We start from the raw sequence: 18971 nt of genomic DNA, 5'->3' as shown, positions 1-18971 counted from the left end.
TCCCAGTAAGTAGAAGTACTAGGAAAATCCAAAAATTGGTGGGCCTGTCCACCATAGCGAGAAGGTAAGTGAAACCATGGGAGTGGAGAAGTGGGCCCACCAGATCCACTGTAGGAGACAGTATATTGACAGCTATGTCAAATCAAGACACCACACTGTAACACATTATACTGTTATTTTACAGTCACAGTGTTGTACATTATCTATTTACTATTGGGACTTCTCGCAGTGGTTAATGTAACATTACTGACACCTGGTGACCAGTGTAGAATACTACATATCAACTACTTATCAAGTCTGAATTTATTTGACTTCATTAAGTCATTTTTATACTTTAGAGGCTAACAATTTGGCAAATTTGCTAACATATACATATTCTTTGACTAAAAATAAGCCGCAATCAACTACAAAACAGCAATGATTTATTCATTAATGTGAGTGAAGCTGCGAAATTCTGAGATTGATATGGCAAGGAACGACTTTATATATATGGACAGAAATGTGTGTCTTTTTATCCAATCAAACAATAAATGGATTTAAAATGTAAAATAGTGATTTTTTTAACCATAATTATTGAAACCATACATTTTGTTTGCAGGTGTCAGAATTTTGTTTGTGTTTCTTTATTCTTGTGGGTGTATAATCATCATTTTACTTTAAACACATTCTGATGGGTTAAATCAGTGGTGTCCAAAGTACGGCCCGTGGACCGTTGACGGCCATTAGTGTTTTTATTGGCACATTCTAAAAATATAATTTTCCAATAAAACTATAAAAACAGAAAAAACCTGCAGTCATGAAACAGGAATAAAGTCTAGATATTTAGGGTAAAAAGTTCTAATCTAATGAGAAAAAGTCAAAATTTTACAAGAAAAACGTAATACAGTATTTTGACATAACTTTTAAGTTTAAATATTAAAGAAAAAAGACTTTAAAATGTAATAATATGAGAAACCAACAAAACAATGAAAAGTTGGAATTCTTGGAAACGTCACAATGTTACATAAAGTCAAAAATTAAAAATGATCAAAGTGTCCCTGGCATTCTTTCATTTTTCAGTGTGTGGCCCTCGGTGGAAAAGGTTTGAACACCCCTGCGTAAAGTAAAAATGTAAAGAAAAGACCACCAATTCATCAAATAAAAGGTAGATGTAGTACCACAGTCTTGCCATATGATGGCGGTATTGAACTACCAAATTTATTCGCTACAACGCTAGACGACACAAGAAGAAGAAAGGGCGCTGACAGGAAGGTAAACATTAAAAAAAGTGAAGAAAATCAGATTTTATTAGATATTGCATTGATACGTAACCGGCGATTGTTAAATTGTAATGTGATTCACCCAGGACTGAGGTAGTGACTTATAAAACCTTTAATTCTATCGGAGTAACAGGAAAAATGGGGCGGAAAGTGACTCTTGCTACTTGCTCCTTAAATCAGTGGGCTTTGGACTTTGACGGCAACTTGGAGAGAATACTAAACAGTAAGTTTATTACTTTTGACTTTTGCTTCACTTTCATCGTCGTCATGACCATCATTAACAAAAAAGGGGGAAATACAAACTTCTGCATGCTGAATGACAACAGATAAAACCTAGGATAATGAGTGATGCAAATGACGACTGGAAGACATTTTCAAACCAACATCTAAAAATGATATACATACATTCATTCATTTTCTACCGCTTATGGGGTGTGCTGGAGCCTATCCCAGCTGTCTTCGGGCAAGAGGCGGTGTACACCCTGGACTGGTGGCCAGCCAATCACAGGGCACATATAGACAAACAACCATTCACACTCACATTCATACCTATGGACAATTTGGAGTCGCCAATTAACCTAGCATGTTTTTGGAATGTGGGAGGAAACCGGAGTACCCGGAGAAAACCCACGCATGCACGGGGAGAACATGCAAGGGTGGAATTGAACTCGGGTCTGAAATGCAAAAACACAAACATATTAATACTCAGTCACCTTGTACTTTTAGATCCAAATCACGGGTCTGTTTTGTGTTCACACAGTCACACAATGAATGTGTTCTGTTTATTTACAGGCATTGAGATTGCAAAAGCAAATGGAGCCAAATACAGACTGGGGCCAGAACTGGAAATCTGGTATGATTATGATTTTTTTCTGATTATGATCTTTTTTCTGATCTGGTATTATTCCAAAACCCCTCAATTGGAGGTTAAGCACGCATGTGGTCAGACTTTTTCACACACTCCACATGAACATAAATGTCATATTAATTATGGGCTTTTAATTATTTAATTGACAAATGCTTCTTTTACACCCATAGAGAGCTCTCTGGGTTTCATGTTGTTTTCACCTCTAAATGCAGTCTGTCAGACCTGTCACGAGAATGGAGATATTGATTTATCAAACAATAAAAAAAACAGGTCGGTAATTATGAGCCCTCTATAAATTCACATAGCTGTAAGCGCATCTGCTCCACAGGCTGGATGACAAGCTGGATTTACTCTTTGTGCCAGTTTTGGAGGCGGGAGCTACACAAAGCTAGCAGTTAACACGAATAATTCTTACCAGAGCCAATCTATGTATATAGTCTTTCCATTTCCCAGCCTGTTTTGTAATTTTTGCACTTTTTGTAAATGGCTGGAAAGCACATGGTTTGAGCTCACATAGCAGTTGCTTAATATTCTGCATGATACGTTGGTAGTGTATTGTCTGTTTTATTCACCTATGTGTTGCTGTGTGTAGTTGTTTTGACACCACGAGTTGGAGTGGCGAGTCGACATTCGTAGCCAAAGTACTGTACCTGTAGTGTGCCTCACATAGGTACAGTACACTTGAGTACCATCTAGTGGCTCAAACGGGACATAACACAATGATCTTTGAATAATAAGCTTTTTAAGGTCGACATTATCAAGTATCAGTTGATAATTTATAGCACGATCATCGACCAGCAACATTTGTTATTGTGACAGGCCTAACAAATCCTATCCTAAAAAACAAGTGTTGACATTCAGTGTTATTTTGGGTGCTGTCTTCAGGGTTGTGCATTCGATCCAGATGTAAACGCCTGAAAATAAAAGCTGACATATTGTCTGCTGTCATATTTATCTTTTAATGTCAAACTCAAATGTTTTCAGTCTACAGCAAAAAAAAGTCTAGTGCTTGTGCACCCTACATTGTCTCACCCCATGTTACAGTACCAATATTGAAAAGGCTTAAATTCTGCAAAAAAATACGTAAAATGTGCATATTTTTGGCTAATAATAGGCTGTATTTAAGCAGGAACCAGCATGATTTATTAATATATCTTTTGACATAACAATATGTCATTTTGGTTTCTACGTAGTCACATTTACAATTTATCATCTGCTCTCTATTGCATTTAATCACATTCATTAAATGACACTTCTTTATTTTGACTTTGTCAAAATGTTGTGGATAAGTCTTCTATCTTCTATAACAACAGATTGTGAAATGTAACTGCGGAGGAGCGATTGCAATACAATCACCTTCCTTGTCATTGTTCCTTTTTACAGTGGCTATGGCTGTGCAGACCACTTCTATGAATCGGATACACTGCTCCACTCGTTTGAAGTTCTTCAGAAGCTATTAGAATCTCCCATCACCCAGGACATCATCTGTGATGTTGGGATGTAAGTATTTCCTTTACTTAAATACATTCACATGTGCAGTTGTGGGCAGGACTCGGTATTTGGACTCTGTATTTGTCCGAATAAATACAGTAAACATTTAGTTGTCGTACCAGGCAGTGAAATGAACAAGTAAGTCTAATACATCTTTCCACGACTGTATACAATATTCAGTTACTATACTTGTTTCAGTTTCTTCCAAGCTGCTATTACAGCACTGATGTGATGTAGTACTTGTTAAAGTGTTGTTTCCCTCCAGGCCCATCATGCATCACAACATACGATACAACTGCCGGGTGATTTTCCTCAACAGGTAACTTTGAAATTTGTCACATTTTATATACTTATAGATAACTCTAATTCATTCATTCATTCATTTTCTACCCCTTATCCTCGCGGGGGTGCTGGAGCCTATCCCAGCTGTCTTCGGGCGACAGGCGGGGTACACCCTGGACTGGTGGCCAGCCAATCACAGGGCACATATAGACAAACAACCATTCACACTCACATTCATACCTATGGACAAATTGGAGTGGCCAATTAACCTAGCATGTTTTTGGAATGTGGGAGGAAACCGGAGTACCCGGAGAAAACCCACGCATGCACGGGGAGAACATGCATAACTCTAATTATTCTAAGAAAAAAAAAAAAGAAGCAAACCTCAAAGAAAAGTAATTTGTAAAAGAAATGATTTCACCCAAAGCTATTTATTGTCCATTTCTGCTCAATATTTGTTTGTGGGTCTACAGCAGAGGTAGGGAACCTATGGCTCGGGAGCCAGGTAGGGCTCTTTTGATGACTGTATCTGGCTCTCAAGCATTTCTTATCACAATAAAAATGTATTTTTGCTAACATTTTAAAGTAAACATCACAGAAATGACTGTTAAAAATAATATTAAAATCAACAACTTTTTTATGCATTTTAATTCGTCCATCTATTTTCTACTGCAATACGGCCGACCATATCCATCTTTCCTGATATTTTCCAGGTCAAACGCCAAAACTCGATTATTACTGGGTAATGCGGTAGTCTACCTCGGTCATTGAGACGTCAACATGTAAATATAAACTTTTCTCCTTTAGTCAAATAGTCACCTAGCTAAAGCTGCAGAACCAAGCCTTCTGGCAAAGATGGCCAAAAGAATGAAATATACGGAGTATGGTGCAAAACTATGCAGCAGCAGAAGTTGCATTAATGGCAGCAAGTATTTGATTTATTATTAGACACTGCGCTGCTCACGAAAGTGTGCTGGCCACACCCCATTGGCGTGGGGTAGTGTGCCTGGTCTACGTAATTAGAGCCCATTATCTAAAACTGTTGGTCTTACATAAAAATGCACACATTTTATTGCATTCAATGTTTAAAAAAATGTATATGGCTCTCACAGATACACATTTTAAAATATCTGGCCTTCATGGCTCTCTTAGCCAAAAAGGTTCCCGACCCCTGGTCTACAGTCTACTTCCTCAAACTATGGTGTGTGCCAATGGTAATGGTTTAATTTCATTTGAACATGCATCAGATTACAATTGAGTGCATCACATAATCAGTTCACAGTTCCACATGTCCAAAAGGAGTAGGAAGAAGCAAAGCTATCCTGACATTATGAGTACTTGAATGATACTATTTCACGCTAAAAGATTTCTTTTCCATCCTCAGACAGATCCTGTTGATTCGGCCAAAGATTGTGATGGCCAACCATGGCAACTACAGAGAGATGCGTTGGTTCTCACCCTGGACCAAGTTGAGGTTGGTCATCTTGGAAACCTTGAAAGCTGGCATTTGTGCTTTATGGTACAATGTTTGATTTAAAAAGAAACCATTGCTTGATTTTTAAAAAATCCCATATTGACATATTAGGATTGTTGTTAACTGACATGTCTGGTAGTGACTGAAGGACTGAAAAAGCCTTGATCCTGAGCACGATTAAGAGGTAGAAAATGGTAGTAGATTACTGAATTATCGTGATTATTTCTGAATTTTTGGTCCAACAAAAAGACACTTTTTAATGATGTTTCTTAGGTCTTTTTTTAAAATACATCTTGTTACCCAAATTGGTAATTGTTTACAAATGTGTGGCAACAAAGCATAAAATGTACAGCATAATTCAAGTCAAGTCATATTGTTATGTTGCGTATGATGTAACCATCTGACGTCAGTGGAGGATTGTGGGTCAGACAGAAACACGGCTGTAGCGCCAGCTAGCACGAGAGCCAGGCTAAAGGCGAGACCGTGACTCTGATTCCATCGGTTTATGGATCATCTTACACTATCATTATCATATCATTATAATGGTGGCATGATTGAATGTCTTTTCCAAGTCCAAACAACACATATGGACCAGTTGGGCAAACCCCCATGCACCAGTACCCTTACAGGGGTGTAGAGCTGGTCCAGTGTTCCAGGGTTTTTTCCATGTTTTTGGGACATGGAAAAAGAGGAGTTGAAATAAATTATTAAATGGGAACTGCACTTTTAAAAAATATTGCCCATCATTCACAATCTTTATGTGAAACAAGAACACATATTTCTTTCCCTTTTCTGTGCATTATAACACAAGAAAACAAGTTAATTTCAGCTATTTTAGAATTCTGTCATTGGGATTATACCTACAGTATTTCCACTTTGAAACCCTGTATTAAAAAAAACCCTCTAACAATGTTGCATTGTTTGATAGCCATGCTGTGGTCATGCATTAACACGTACACTGATGATAACAGTAACAGTAATAGTAATAGTTGTAGTATCTTGCTGTATTTTGATGATTTAAAGCACTATCTTTTGCGCCAATGTCCTAACGGGAAGATACTCAGCTTTGTAAAACATACACATGGACGAAATACTCTGCTTGTGTGTTCAAGGACAGTAGAGGAGTACTTCCTGCCCAGGATGATCCAGCTGGTCACAGGACAGGTATATATATATATATATATATATAAATGCCCCCCTTGTTCATGCAGGATTGAGATTTTGTCTTCTCGGTAGCGTGCCAATGTCTACTCTTGTGTTCATCAGGATACAGTCCCATTTGGGGATTGTGTGCTCTCCACCAAGGATACGTGCATTGGTACAGAAATGTGTGAAGAGCTTTGGCACCCCACAAGGTAACACAACTATGCAAATGAATCATCTCTGTCAATTATTGCGATAGATTTAATGCTATGGACTATTTGGATCAGCCCTCATATTCAGATGGGCCTTGATGGGATTGAAATCTTTACAAACTCCTCTGCAAGTCACCACGCGCTCCGAAAAGCTGGCCAGAGGATCGACTTGATCAAGTCAGCAACCACCAAGGTAGGTCGTGTCAAATAGTTGACTAACAATTTGGAATCACACTTTGCATAAGCAATATACTGTGTGTTTCTTAATTCATTCAATCATCAAGATGTTTGAGCCTTACATACTGTTCAGGTCCAATGTCATTCATTCTGACGTTTGACAGCAGTAAACGATGTACAGTAGAATCCATCCATCCATCCCTGAACCCTCCAACCCCCCATTCCATATCCTAGCTGACGTTCAGGCGAGAGGCAGGTGTCGCTTTCTATTTGCAGAGCGATATATTGATATCTTTTACAGGATGTTATGAAACCAAAATGTTTTAAGGCCCTCCCCGATTTGAAATACTAGAGAAACTGATAATGTGTATTCATGCTTCAGTCTTGTACAGACTGAACTTGAAACTCAAAGCAGACAAATGCAACGAAATAGAAAGCAAGCAAGAGCGTATTCAAGAGTGGAATTGCATGTTGAGTACTACAAATTTGTACATGTTGGCAGGTCTGCACTCATGCCCCCCCCCCCTCCCCAGGGGGGCCCGCCCCACTATTTGAGAAGCTGTTGTAAAACAACACATGTAGATATGCTACATATATACTTATAGAAAAAAAAACTCCTTCTCATTATTTTTCCTCATAATATTATGAGCTTATTCTTTGGAAATTATAATTTATTTTCTCCTTAAAATAATTTTTTCCTCTTCCTATTTTGACCGTCTTCTTGTAAATTGTCTTGTTATAATTTGACTTTATTCCAATAATATTTTCCAGACTAATTTAAAATAAATTACAACTTCATCCATTGTCTGTGTACTCTTGTACATATTGATAATAATAATAATAATAATAATAATACATATTTTCTGTAATTTTCCAACTTTGTGCTACTAAAATGATTCTCATTATTCTCATAATATTACAATATTCTCTTTTTTATTGGATTTTGGATTTTTTTTATTTTTTTTATTGGATTTTTTATTGGATTGCAAATATTTTGTTGTTTTGAACTCAATCTTTTAACATCAGTGCATTTTTTTGGTTTGTTTTTCTTGTTAAATTGTATTCTAAGAATGACCCGCTGGCCAAGAGAAAAACAACCAAATAGCCACCAGGCCCCATATGAACAGTATGTAGGGGTTCAAATAAGGTTTTTTGATTGGGTTGCTTTCAGACATTTGTATCACTGTATATTTTGTCTGTTCATGTAGAGTGGCGGGATCTACCTGTATGCAAATCAGAAGGGGTGTGATGGAGACCGGCTGTATTATGATGGTTGTGCCATGGTGGCCATCAATGGGGACATTGTGGCACACGGATCACAGTTCTCTTTGAATGATGTGGTAAGTTTTCCAATGAGAACAACCTTCCTGATTTCCTTCATGGGATAAATACATTTCTCTATACAGTTAAACAGATACAATAATGTGAAAATGTGTCTTTCCCCTTTCTCATTTCTTATTTTTTTGCACGTTTGTCAAAATGTTATGTTTTAGATAAAACATAAAACATAAAATTTAAATATGGGTCAATGACAACACAACTGCACACAAAATGCAGTTCAAGATTAAACTTTTTATTATTAAGGGATGAAAAAAATTCTAACCTTCATGACGCTGTGTGAAAAAGTGACTGCTCCTAAACCTAAACCTGTTGGGGGTGTTTTGGGAAGATTCACCACTGTTCCATGTTATTGCCATTTGTGGATAATGGCTCTCTGGAGTCCCAAAGCTTTAGAAATGGCTTCATAACCTCTGCCAGACTGATAGATCTTTAGTTTTAACAAAGGGGCAATCACTTTTTCCACACAAGGTCATGTCGGTTTGGACTCTTTTTCTTCCTTAATAATAAAATGTTTAATTTTAAAACTGCATTGTGTTCAGTTGTGTTGTCATTGACTAATATTTAAATGAGTTTGATCTGAAACATTTAATTGTGACAAACGTGCAGAAAACCAGGAAGACTTTTTCAACACAGCTGCATATGATATATGCTTTGTAAAACTGGTAGTGCAACTGATCCATAGTGAAATGGCTTGGATCAAATTGACGTTGCGTTGTGTTGAACTTTCAGGAAGTGATCACAGCCACTTTGGACCTTGAAGATGTACGCTGCTACAGAGGAGAGTTATGTCGGCTGCAGATGGTGACGCCTTCTGTATTCCTCAAGTTTTTCTCACAAAACTAAATCAACAGTGTGTGTAGTAAGAGTAATACTAATGATGACAAATGGAGTACTGAGCAAAAATAATGAATAAGAAGAGAGTTTAATGTAAGTCTAAACATGATGGCTCATGAGCAGTTACAAGTTACTCAAAAAGCAATTCATTATAGTTCCAAGTTACTTCACCTAAAAAGGAATTAGCAACAGTATGACCCCTTCATAAATGTAATTACTTACCAGGTAACATCGTTGTTTTGCTTTGTTTTTAGAAACGTCAAATATGGCAAAGAATTTGACTTTAGTTTTGTAGTGCCATGCCAAGTGGTTAGCGCACAGACCTCACAGCTAGGAGACCCGAGTTCAATCCCACCCTCGGCCATCTCTGTGTGGAGTTTGCATGTTCCTCCCACATTCCAAAAACATGCTAGGTTAATTGATGACTCCAAATTGTCTGAATTGTATGAATGTTAGTGTGAATGGTTGTTTGTCTATATGTGCCCTGTGATTGGCTGGCCACCAGTCCAGGGTGTACCCCGCCTCTCGCCCGAAGACAGCTGGGATAGGCTCCAGCACCCCCTGTGACCTTTGTGAGGATAATCAGTAGAAAATGAATGAATAAAGTGTTGATAAATGTTTCATGAGATCACAACTGAGGGCTGAGCAATTCTCTCCCAAAACACTAGGGGCAGTGTTTTTCTGAGCAACAGCAACTCTAGTTTCCTGTGTACTGGTCTTGGTGCCTTCTTTTATGTAGTAGTCTTGCTTTACTCGGTGCTTGTCTTCCAGGGAAGTGACTCCAAACCCTCCTGTAGGATCAAAGTAGACTTTTCTTTATCCAGTAATGATGATGCCTGGCTCACCCCCCACCAACCAATTACATGGAGCTTCCATACACCAGAGGAAGAGATCAGGTACAGATTTGTTTCTTTTTGGCCCGAAAAACTAATAGCGTGTTGCAGCTATTGAGAGACAGCCTTCCTTAAAGTTGCCGCATGTGTTCTTTAGCCTTGGGCCGGCCTGCTGGCTGTGGGACTACCTCAGGAGGAGTGGACAGGTGAGCAAAATGCAAATAATTCAGTTTTTATTTCCTCCCACATTCCAAAAACATGCATGTTAGGTTAATTGGAGGCTTTAAATTGTCTATAGGTATCAATGTGAGTGTCAATTATTGTTAATATGTACCCTGCGATTGACTGGCAACAAATCCAGGTTGTACCCAGCCTCTCACCCTAAGTCCGCTGGGATAGGCTCCAGCATACCCCTGCGAACCTAATGACGATACGCAGCATGGAAGACGCGGATGGATATCACAGCACCATTAGTCCTGCGAGATTGATGACTTTATCCTCAGATTTCTGATCAACATTTGCAATAAGAGTGACTATTGTAATTATTCAATTAGATTCATCTGCAGAACCCTCCCCTTCTTTCTTCAGTCGTGACACAATGTATGTTTAATCCATAAATGTGCCTTACATACTTATTAAACCCATTTAAAATATAAAATGTATAGCTAGTCATGACTAATGAATGATAATGGAAGATCATCAAGAACTGATGGAATACGAGTCACGCAGAAGTTGTATAGTGGTGTGATTTGTCTTTTTTTTTTGCATGTTTGTCATACTGAAATGTTTCAGATCATCAAACAAATTTAAATATCATAGGATAGGCTCAAGCACCCCCGCGACCCTCGTGAGGATACGTGGTAAAAAATGAATGAATGAATGACAACACAAAAACATGGAAACAGTGAAACCCACCCAGCAGTGGCTGGCCAACCAAAATGACCCCAAGATCGCAGTGATGACTTATCCAAGAGGTCACAAAAGACCCCACAACAACATCCAAAGAACTGCAGGCCAGTAAGACCACCTCTGTATGGCTGAAGAAAAACAAAATGAAGACTTAGGTGTGGCCTTGTCAAAGTCCAGACCTGAATCCTACTGAGATGCTGTGGTGTGACCTGAAAGAGGCACTTGATGTGTGGCTGAATGACAACAATTCTACATGAGTGAGATGAGACTCATGCTACTATGCTGCAAGAGACCCATTGCAAGTTATCACAAACGTTTGATTGCCGTTGTTGTAAGAGTGGTCTCATTTGTTTGATGATCTGAAACAGTGTGATAAATTTGCAAAAAAAAAAGAAATCAGGAAGGGAGCAAACACTTTTTTACTCCACTGTATATTAAACCTTTTATTGTGATACCCTCACAGTCCATGCGGTAAAGTATGATCCCTTGGTTTGTTTTGTGTGAAAAAAAGGGAAGGCAAATTTATGTTACTACAGACATGCAGACACGTAGAAGCATAGCCCAGGCTTGTTTCAAATGTCGAAAACAAACATAAAAAACAAAGTAGACCTGTTGGCTTTTCAATTATTTGGGGTTTTTTTAACGGGTAATCTGGGATAATAACGACTGCCAGAAGCAGGGATCTACTCTACCACTAATTTTATCCACATAGGCTGGATTTCTGTTGCCGCTAAGTGGGGGTGTTGACAGCTCCTCAACAGCTTGTATCGTCTACTCCATGTGTGTGCTGGTCTGCAGAGCTGTAGCAAACGGCAGTGAGTAGCTTTACTTTCCATACATTCATAACATTTCACATCTCCTTGTGCATCTCTGCAGATGGGGCGTTTTGTTGGTTATTGGGTAGTGAGCAATAAAAAACTGCTTTCACCTTCAGATAAGCAGGTACTGGAAGATGTTCGTAGGATAGTTGGAGAAGAATCCTACTTCCCTCAGCAGCCAAGGGAGCTCTGTGGTCATATCTTCACCACTTGCTACATGGCCACTGAAAACTCATCACAGGACACTTGCAACCGTGCCATAGAGTTGGCCGGTCAGATTGGCAGGTAGGCAAGATCACCTGTTTTAGTATGTGTATAATTTTAGATTTACTTTTTAAGGGGTACTCAAGTACACATTAGACACACATGGACTAAGTACGACTTTTTCTTTGATTTATTTTTGGAAAAACTGAAAGCGCAAGAGACACAAAGAATTGGTATTAATTTGGGAAATGAACCATAATGAGTTTTCTTGGTTTTCAGCACGCATATGAATGTAAATATCGACATGGCTGTGAAAGGTATTCTGGGTGTCTTCTCGATGGTCACTGGGAAGTGGCCTGCATTTCGTGCCAATGGTGGAAGCCACAGGGAAAACTTGGCATTGCAGAATGTACAGGTGTGTTTTAGTAGTTCTCTCTCATCCTTTTACAGCCTTACACTTACTTACACAACATGCACTGTGTCAGTAGGCCAGGGTCAGGATGGTGCTGGCCTATCTCTTTGCCCAACTAAGTCTGTGGACTCGAGGAAAAGCAGGAGGGTTGTTGGTGCTAGGCTCAGCCAATGTCGATGAGAGGTAACTTATTTAGAATTTTGCATCGTGTGAAACCTCCAAAGTACAAACTTCAAACACAATTGTCCTGCAGTTTGGACACATGGAGCTGGACCACTGATTCTCAGGCAGGGAGCACATTTCACTGTACATTGTAGAGCAGGGGTGGGCATATAGTATTTTGACTGGTGGGCCGCATTGAGTTAACAAAATTGTCCGGGGGGGCCAGAACATATATTTAACACACACACTTTTATCATTTTTCTTGAATTATTTGTCTAACTTATTTTTTAAAATGTATATTTATTATTTATGTATTTATTTATTATGTGTTTATTATATTTTATTTATTTATTATGTATTTATTGTATTTATTATTTATTATGTATTTATTATATTGGATTTATTATTTATTTATTATGTATTTATTTTTTTTTTTTTTTTTTTCAGGACACTTTAACCATCAGACCACATCAAACTATGTAATTAAACTTTACAGTTTTTTTTTTTTTTTTTTTTTACTAAGTAAGACATCCGACTTGCAGGTCTTGTCACTAGTTTGTATGTTAAAAGCCGGGGGGCCAGAACATATATTTAACACACACACTTTTATAATTTTTCTTGAATTATTTGTTTAACTTTATTATTTATTATTATTGTTTATTTATTATGTATTTATTATATTTTATTTATTATGTATTTATTATATTTTATTTATTATTTATGTATTTATTTATTATGTATTTATTATATTTTATTTATTATTTATGTATTTATTTATTATGTATTTATTTATTATGTATTTATTTATTATGTATTTATTATATTTTATTTATTTATTTTTTCAGGACACTTTAACACTTTAACACTTTAATCAGACCACATCAAACTATGTAATTAAATTTTACAGTTTTTATTATTTTTTTTTTTTTACTAAATAAGACATCCGACTTGCAAATCTTGTCGCTAGTTTGTATGTTAAAAGTTGAAATACTTAGAAAGCAACTGGCGGGCCGGATTCAAACGCTTGGCGGGCCGCGTGTGGCCCCCGGGCCGTAGTTTGCCCACCCCTGTTGTAGAGTGTTCCATTCCGCTTAACCGGGTCCAGGTCATGGGGGCAACACTCTCAGTAGGGAAATAAGGGATTACATGATTTTTGTGTGGGAACATATGGCTTTACATGCTGATCAGATAATGTTGATTGACCTGACATATTTATGAATAAATGATGAATCCCGAACCAATTCTTCAGTTAATATTGACAGTTGCTATGGTACCTATTATGTCATTGTGTGGTCATATCACCTCGTACTTCAGTACATGAAAAAAGAAAAACAAACAAAAAAACTTGAACTATATTAGGAAAGCAGGAAGTGAACAAATGTAACAGTTACTGATTGTAAAAGTACCAGATGGAGGGGTAGGATTTAATAAGCTTTGCTTCTTCCTACTCCTTTTGGACATGTGGAACTGGGAACTGATTATGGGATGCACTCAATTGTAATCGGATGCATGTTCAAATGAAATGAAACCACTACCAGTCTAAATACCAACAAAACTAATTCCCTTTCTCAGCAATACTCCTCCATAAAACCTTTCTTCTCAGTCTGACAGGCTATTTTACAAAGTACGACTGTTCCAGTGCTGACATCAACCCCATTGGGGGCATCAGCAAGAATGACCTGAAGACCTTCCTACTTTATTGTGTGGACCACTTCCAGCTCACCGCTCTGAAAAGGTGAGGGGGAGGGGGGTCTATAAGCTATAGACACCCCAGAAAGACGACCTGAATAATAAATAAATAATTTGAATTACTTATTCACAGCTTATGCCATTTTGATCCTGAACATACTAGTACACTTTGTTTTTTGGGGGGTTAATTGGATAATCTACTTTATGGGCTCACCTCGTTCATTCTGTGGAAAACTGAAATGTTCCAACAGTGGGGCTCTGGCATTTGCCTTAGAAACCATTGCCTTCAGTCATATTTACTGAATATACAGTATATTTAATATTCAATATTTTACTAACAGGAGGGTTTACTCACTCCATCCAACCCTGTCTTCTGCATTCTGCAATTTTCCACCTTCTGTAACTCTTCTCCCTATAATAGGCTTTCTCCACATCTACAAAGACACAATGCAGCTCCCTCTGACCTTCTCTGCACTTCTCTATTAACATTCTTAAAGCAAATACTGCATCTGTCGTACTCTTTTTTTTTTTTTTTTTTTGCATGAAACCATCCTGCTGCTAACAAATGCTGACTTCTGCCCTTAGTCTAGCTTCAACTACTCTTTGATTCCCCATTGATTCAAGGTAAGGTCTGTTAAATCTATATATTTTTTATTCCAGCATCATGGCTGCTCCACCCACAGCTGAACTCGAGCCTCTGGCTGATGGACAGGTGGCACAGACAGACGAGGTATGATACCAGAATCTATTCTAAGTCATAAAACCTTACCTTCAAGTCTCTTCAATTGATAGCTGATACAGAATGTGTATGTCACTCTACGGTCTGAACATTGCGCCAACACTCTATGATGTTTTTTTCAAAAATGAATGTATACATTTGATTGCTGTCTCGTGGTTGCCTGTTATTAGTCAAACAATATGCATACTTAAGCAAGTTTGACTTATTCTTAGCCTAAATGAAGCATTTTCAAGCACAAATGTAACTAAATGAACTGAACTACAAATGTGCCTCAAGGATGGTGCTTGTGTGTCTCACCCATTATTACATGAATATCACTGACACCTAGTGACCATTGTAGAATACTACGTATCAACAGTTTTACCCATTTTTAAAGTTTTACAGTTTTGACTAATAATAGCTGTATTAAACCATGAAAGAGTAATGAGTTAGTAGAATGGATATATTATTGAAAAACCGTCATAGAGTGAAGCCGCCATATTGGAAGTGCGGCGTGGCCAGGGATTACTATACATACATTTACCACCTCACACTGCTACTGCACAGTCAAACACTGGCTGTTTCCATCAATGATTTTGGTTACAAAAATGCAATATCTGAATTTGATCCTTGGATACAATCACTAACCGACTATACTGTATGTGATAGCTGGAGTTTTATTTATTTTTATTTATTTTATTTTTTTTGGTGCCCCGTCCAGCCATTGGGGCAAATAGCTGGAGTTTTATTTGATTGGATTTGATTCGATTTGGTTTAATTTAGTTGATTTTAGTTTAGTTTAATTTATTTTAGTTTAGTTTAGTTTGTCCCGTCCAGCCATTGGGGCAAATAGCTGGAGTTTTATGAATACATGAGTAACCATCACCATTCCTGTTGCTCCAGGCTGACATGGGGATAACCTACTCACAACTGTCAGTCATTGGTCGACTCAGGAAGATCTCTAAATGTGGACCTTTCAGTATGTTCTGCAAACTCATTCACATGTGGAAGGATGTGCTGTCACCCACAGAGGTGAGTCATCTCTTGTATGGATGGTCTTTCACTATCAACTCAGTAGGAACGCCTAGTGGGATACATTCATTCATTCATTCATTCATTCATTTTCTACCGCTTCCAGTGGGATACATTGATACTAAAATCTAAATTCAAATGTTGGAACTTGAAAAACTAGATTAGTTATGTCCTCATACCGCTTCATTAAAATGCTCCACCTTAGAAGTGCCAATTTAGTCAATAAACAGCAAGTCTGCTCTGATGCAAGAGCATCACAGATATTTGTGGTTGCATTCTGGTAACCATTTTGCGCTTTCGATACTGAGGAATATTTAGGCTGGTGTCGGCGATACTGATCCAGTAGCATAGCTGATAAAATGAAGAATATAAGACAGTAAACTATTCATTTATTTTAAACAACTCCCTATCATTTAGACAAGGTCTTTTTATCATTTAAATTAAATTTAGCTCTACTTTTCAAGACAGGACATTGACTGTTTGTTGCCCCAATGCAAAGGTTGCCCAGAAGGTGAAGCACTTCTTCAGGATGTACTCTGTCAACCGCCACAAGATGACCTCAGTGACTCCATCCTACCACGCTGAGAGCTACAGCCCCGACGACAACCGCTTTGACCTCCGACCCTTCCTATACAACACGCGCTGGGACCGACAGTTTCGCTCCATTGACAGTCAGGTATCCCTACACGCTATACGATGTTTGTATTCTGCACCAGATGTTTATGTCAAGTCAAAGCTTTGTTTGGACCACAAACAATGTACTGTTTATGTTTTGGAAAAGCACAATATCAACATAGACCAGAAATGATATTAATGGCATTGAACGGACACTTGTCTTGAGACTTCTATATCAAAATGCTGGCACTTGCAACTTTCTTTGGCTCTCTTTTGGCTTATTTTGTAGCTGTGATTAAAAGAAAAGCAAACGCTTGAGCTCAGAAACACTATTGAGTACAAGAAATAACTCACGGCAAAACAAGAAGGTGGTGTCTGTGTTGGTCTCACTGCCACATCAGGTCTTGGGCAACAATCACGTCTTCAGTGAAGGTGAAAGTTTCATTCGTCATTTATATGAACAGTTGTGCCTTGGTTAGCGTCACTAATAGGCCTGACTCAAACCAAAACAAACTCTAACCAAAGCATGTTTTCCAATAGAAAATTGGAAATGTGTCCGTTACAGGCCTACAAAAATTTTAACACAAACATTTCTAGACATTATTTGTGGGAAAACGGAATATTTAACATGACTTTTACTTTAATTTTGCACGGCGGCGAATCCCAACTGTTCGATCCCAACTGCACTTAGGTGGCACAAAAAAATCTATGCAGAGAGTTCAGTTTTTTCATTAAAAAGACAATGCCACAAACATGACATATGAAATTACAAAAAATGGCCGGTGGGATATAATGAGGTCGTATGCGATCATGCATTTTTAGTTATCTTGGACAAGATCTATGGATGACATTAATCTTTTTTTTCCTTGCCCTCAGGTGTCCAAGATGGCAGCAACCATGCCAAAGTCGTAGGGCATTACCAGTGTGCAGCAGTTCACATATGTTATTCAGCGGGACTACGACTGCTGCAGAGATTTGCATCATCTGGAAAAATTTATTGTCCTAAATGAATACCAAACATTCTAGAATGTTGCTTTTTTCAAGTGAATTTAGGGAAAATTTAGGGAAAAATGATTTAATCTTCCTTGTAAATTCTATTTGCAAACTTCACAAACTTGATTTTCACACAGCCAGGTTGCATCTTGAATGAAACTGCAGCAGTTGGGCAGCAAACCAGCTGAAGCCTAGGTATCGATCAATATTGATACCCACGTTGGGATCGATCCACTCATTTTAGTGACAGTTGCTTTGACTTCACCCTTCCACCAGATGCCGCTAACGTTGCTTTTTACTGAAGCGCCAAAGCTCCCGATCTGTTCCGGTACAATTTGAAGGAAAGACTCAAACATTGTGGTTAGGCATCAGGAGATACCCCGCGACCCTAGTGAGGATAACATGCCGCTTATTCTCACTAGGCGCTGACGCTTTCCATTTGGGCGGGCTAATTGTATCGATCTCACCAAAGTAAAGGCAGGGCTATAACTTCATTATACAAAAAAATAATTTACAATGTAGCACATGAAACAAAATATTACACATATTGCATTACATATTACACAAGAGGAGGAACTCATTATGGTGTGTTATGAGGAGTTCAAATAGATTATCACTTCCAAAACAACACTGTCCCTGCCAAGGCAAACCTTGAGGCTTTCTTAATTATATTGTTAACTTGTTTAACCTCAAAACCAAAATAGAGTGAAATGTACCTGCTAAAGACACCTGCAGGTAAAATAAATATAAATTGCAGCCAAAATGATCTTTTTTATACATAAATATATGAAACCACAAACTGAATTGATTATGCTGTTTCATTATTGTGCTCCCTTCACAATATACTTCATATATTATGCAGAAGACCAAACTCCCTACCAAGAAATGTATATACTTAATTGTCTTAAGTCAACTGTTTGGAACACAAGTTTAAGCTGGCAACTACACCACTAATGCTCACTCAAAAACTACAATTAAAAGTCATGTAATCGAAGACGTGAACCCGGAAATGATAACCAAGCCGAAGTTTCCTGTTTATATTAGCGCCTGACACGAAGAGCCAATCATAAGTTTTCTTCTTGTACTGCTTTGGCTTGATTGGTGCCTGGCATCATAGTACTCCTTGCAGCCATTGGCCACAGAAGGGAGTACTACTGGTTGCGTAGTTTTGTCACTTGCATGAATAAAAATATGCACCTTACGCTATTTCAAAGTGGAATGGATTCGCTGGCAAAATATTTATTTTCACTTTAAAAAAACAACAACGCAGCGCCGCTTAGGTTGAGTTGTGTGATCAGGACTCGGAAGTCGATGTAAAGCAGTGGTGGGCAATACGGCTAATTATGGGATAGATTCGATACCATGGATAATGTTGTAATTTCGCCTTTAATTTGTTGATCATTATGATAATTCGAATAATAAATTTTAGATTAAAAAAATAATCATTGAATCACACACTTTGAACAATTAACAATATATTCAACTATATATATACGAGAACGATA

General features: G+C 37.9%; 2 protein-coding genes and 1 long non-coding RNA gene across 5 annotated transcripts in view; 1 reads left to right on the top strand and 2 right to left on the bottom strand.

The window, feature by feature from the left end:
- The window catches only part of LOC131132447 (hatching enzyme 1.2-like), a 147688-nt gene that overhangs the window by 65473 nt on the left and 63244 nt on the right, over positions 1-18971 (bottom strand). The gene's annotated exons all lie outside the window — the stretch shown is intronic.
- The window catches only part of LOC131132124 (uncharacterized), a 28687-nt gene that overhangs the window by 3677 nt on the left and 6039 nt on the right, over positions 1-18971 (bottom strand). The gene's annotated exons all lie outside the window — the stretch shown is intronic.
- On the top strand, positions 1179-18753 carry nadsyn1 (NAD synthetase 1). Of its 3 annotated transcripts, none has more exons than XM_078792404.1 (22): positions 1179-1251; positions 1393-1482; positions 2052-2112; positions 3511-3627; positions 3884-3937; positions 5285-5374; positions 6487-6538; positions 6641-6729; positions 6805-6922; positions 8115-8246; positions 8977-9048; positions 9853-9977; positions 10072-10120; positions 11536-11638; positions 11758-11926; positions 12125-12260; positions 12334-12440; positions 14023-14154; positions 14769-14838; positions 15730-15858; positions 16358-16534; positions 17350-18753. In XM_078792404.1, exons 2-22 carry the CDS (start codon positions 1398-1400, stop codon positions 17383-17385), a joined length of 2103 nt encoding a protein of 700 aa, XP_078648530.1. In that variant the 5' UTR covers positions 1179-1251; positions 1393-1397; the 3' UTR covers positions 17386-18753. The 3 variants fall into 3 exon arrangements, with proteins under 3 accessions (XP_078648530.1, XP_078648534.1, XP_057933417.2); XM_078792408.1 differs by having other exon boundaries at positions 1208-1251; positions 1387-1482; XM_058077434.2 differs by lacking the exon at positions 1179-1251 and having other exon boundaries at positions 1258-1482.

The sequence above is a fragment of the Doryrhamphus excisus genome, linkage group LG1 (genome assembly GCF_037039965.1).
Source record: "Doryrhamphus excisus strain RoL-2023G ecotype Guam linkage group LG1, RoL_Dexc_Guam_v1.1, whole genome shotgun sequence".
NCBI classification, from domain to species: Eukaryota; Metazoa; Chordata; class Actinopteri; order Syngnathiformes; family Syngnathidae; genus Doryrhamphus; species Doryrhamphus excisus.
This window is presented reverse-complemented; position numbering and strand designations above follow the sequence as displayed.

Bases quoted from the DNA above. Each gene is read 5' to 3' on its own strand.
- nadsyn1 (XM_078792404.1), top strand. From the start codon at position 1,398: ATGGGGCGGAAAGTGACTCTTGCTACTTGCTCCTTAAATCAGTGGGCT. The intron at 10,121-11,535 runs GTGAGCAAAATG...TTATCCACATAG, and splicing joins ACCTCAGGAGGAGTGGACAG to GCTGGATTTCTGTTGCCGCT. The intron at 14,839-15,729 runs GTATGATACCAG...CTGTTGCTCCAG, and splicing joins AGGTGGCACAGACAGACGAG to GCTGACATGGGGATAACCTA.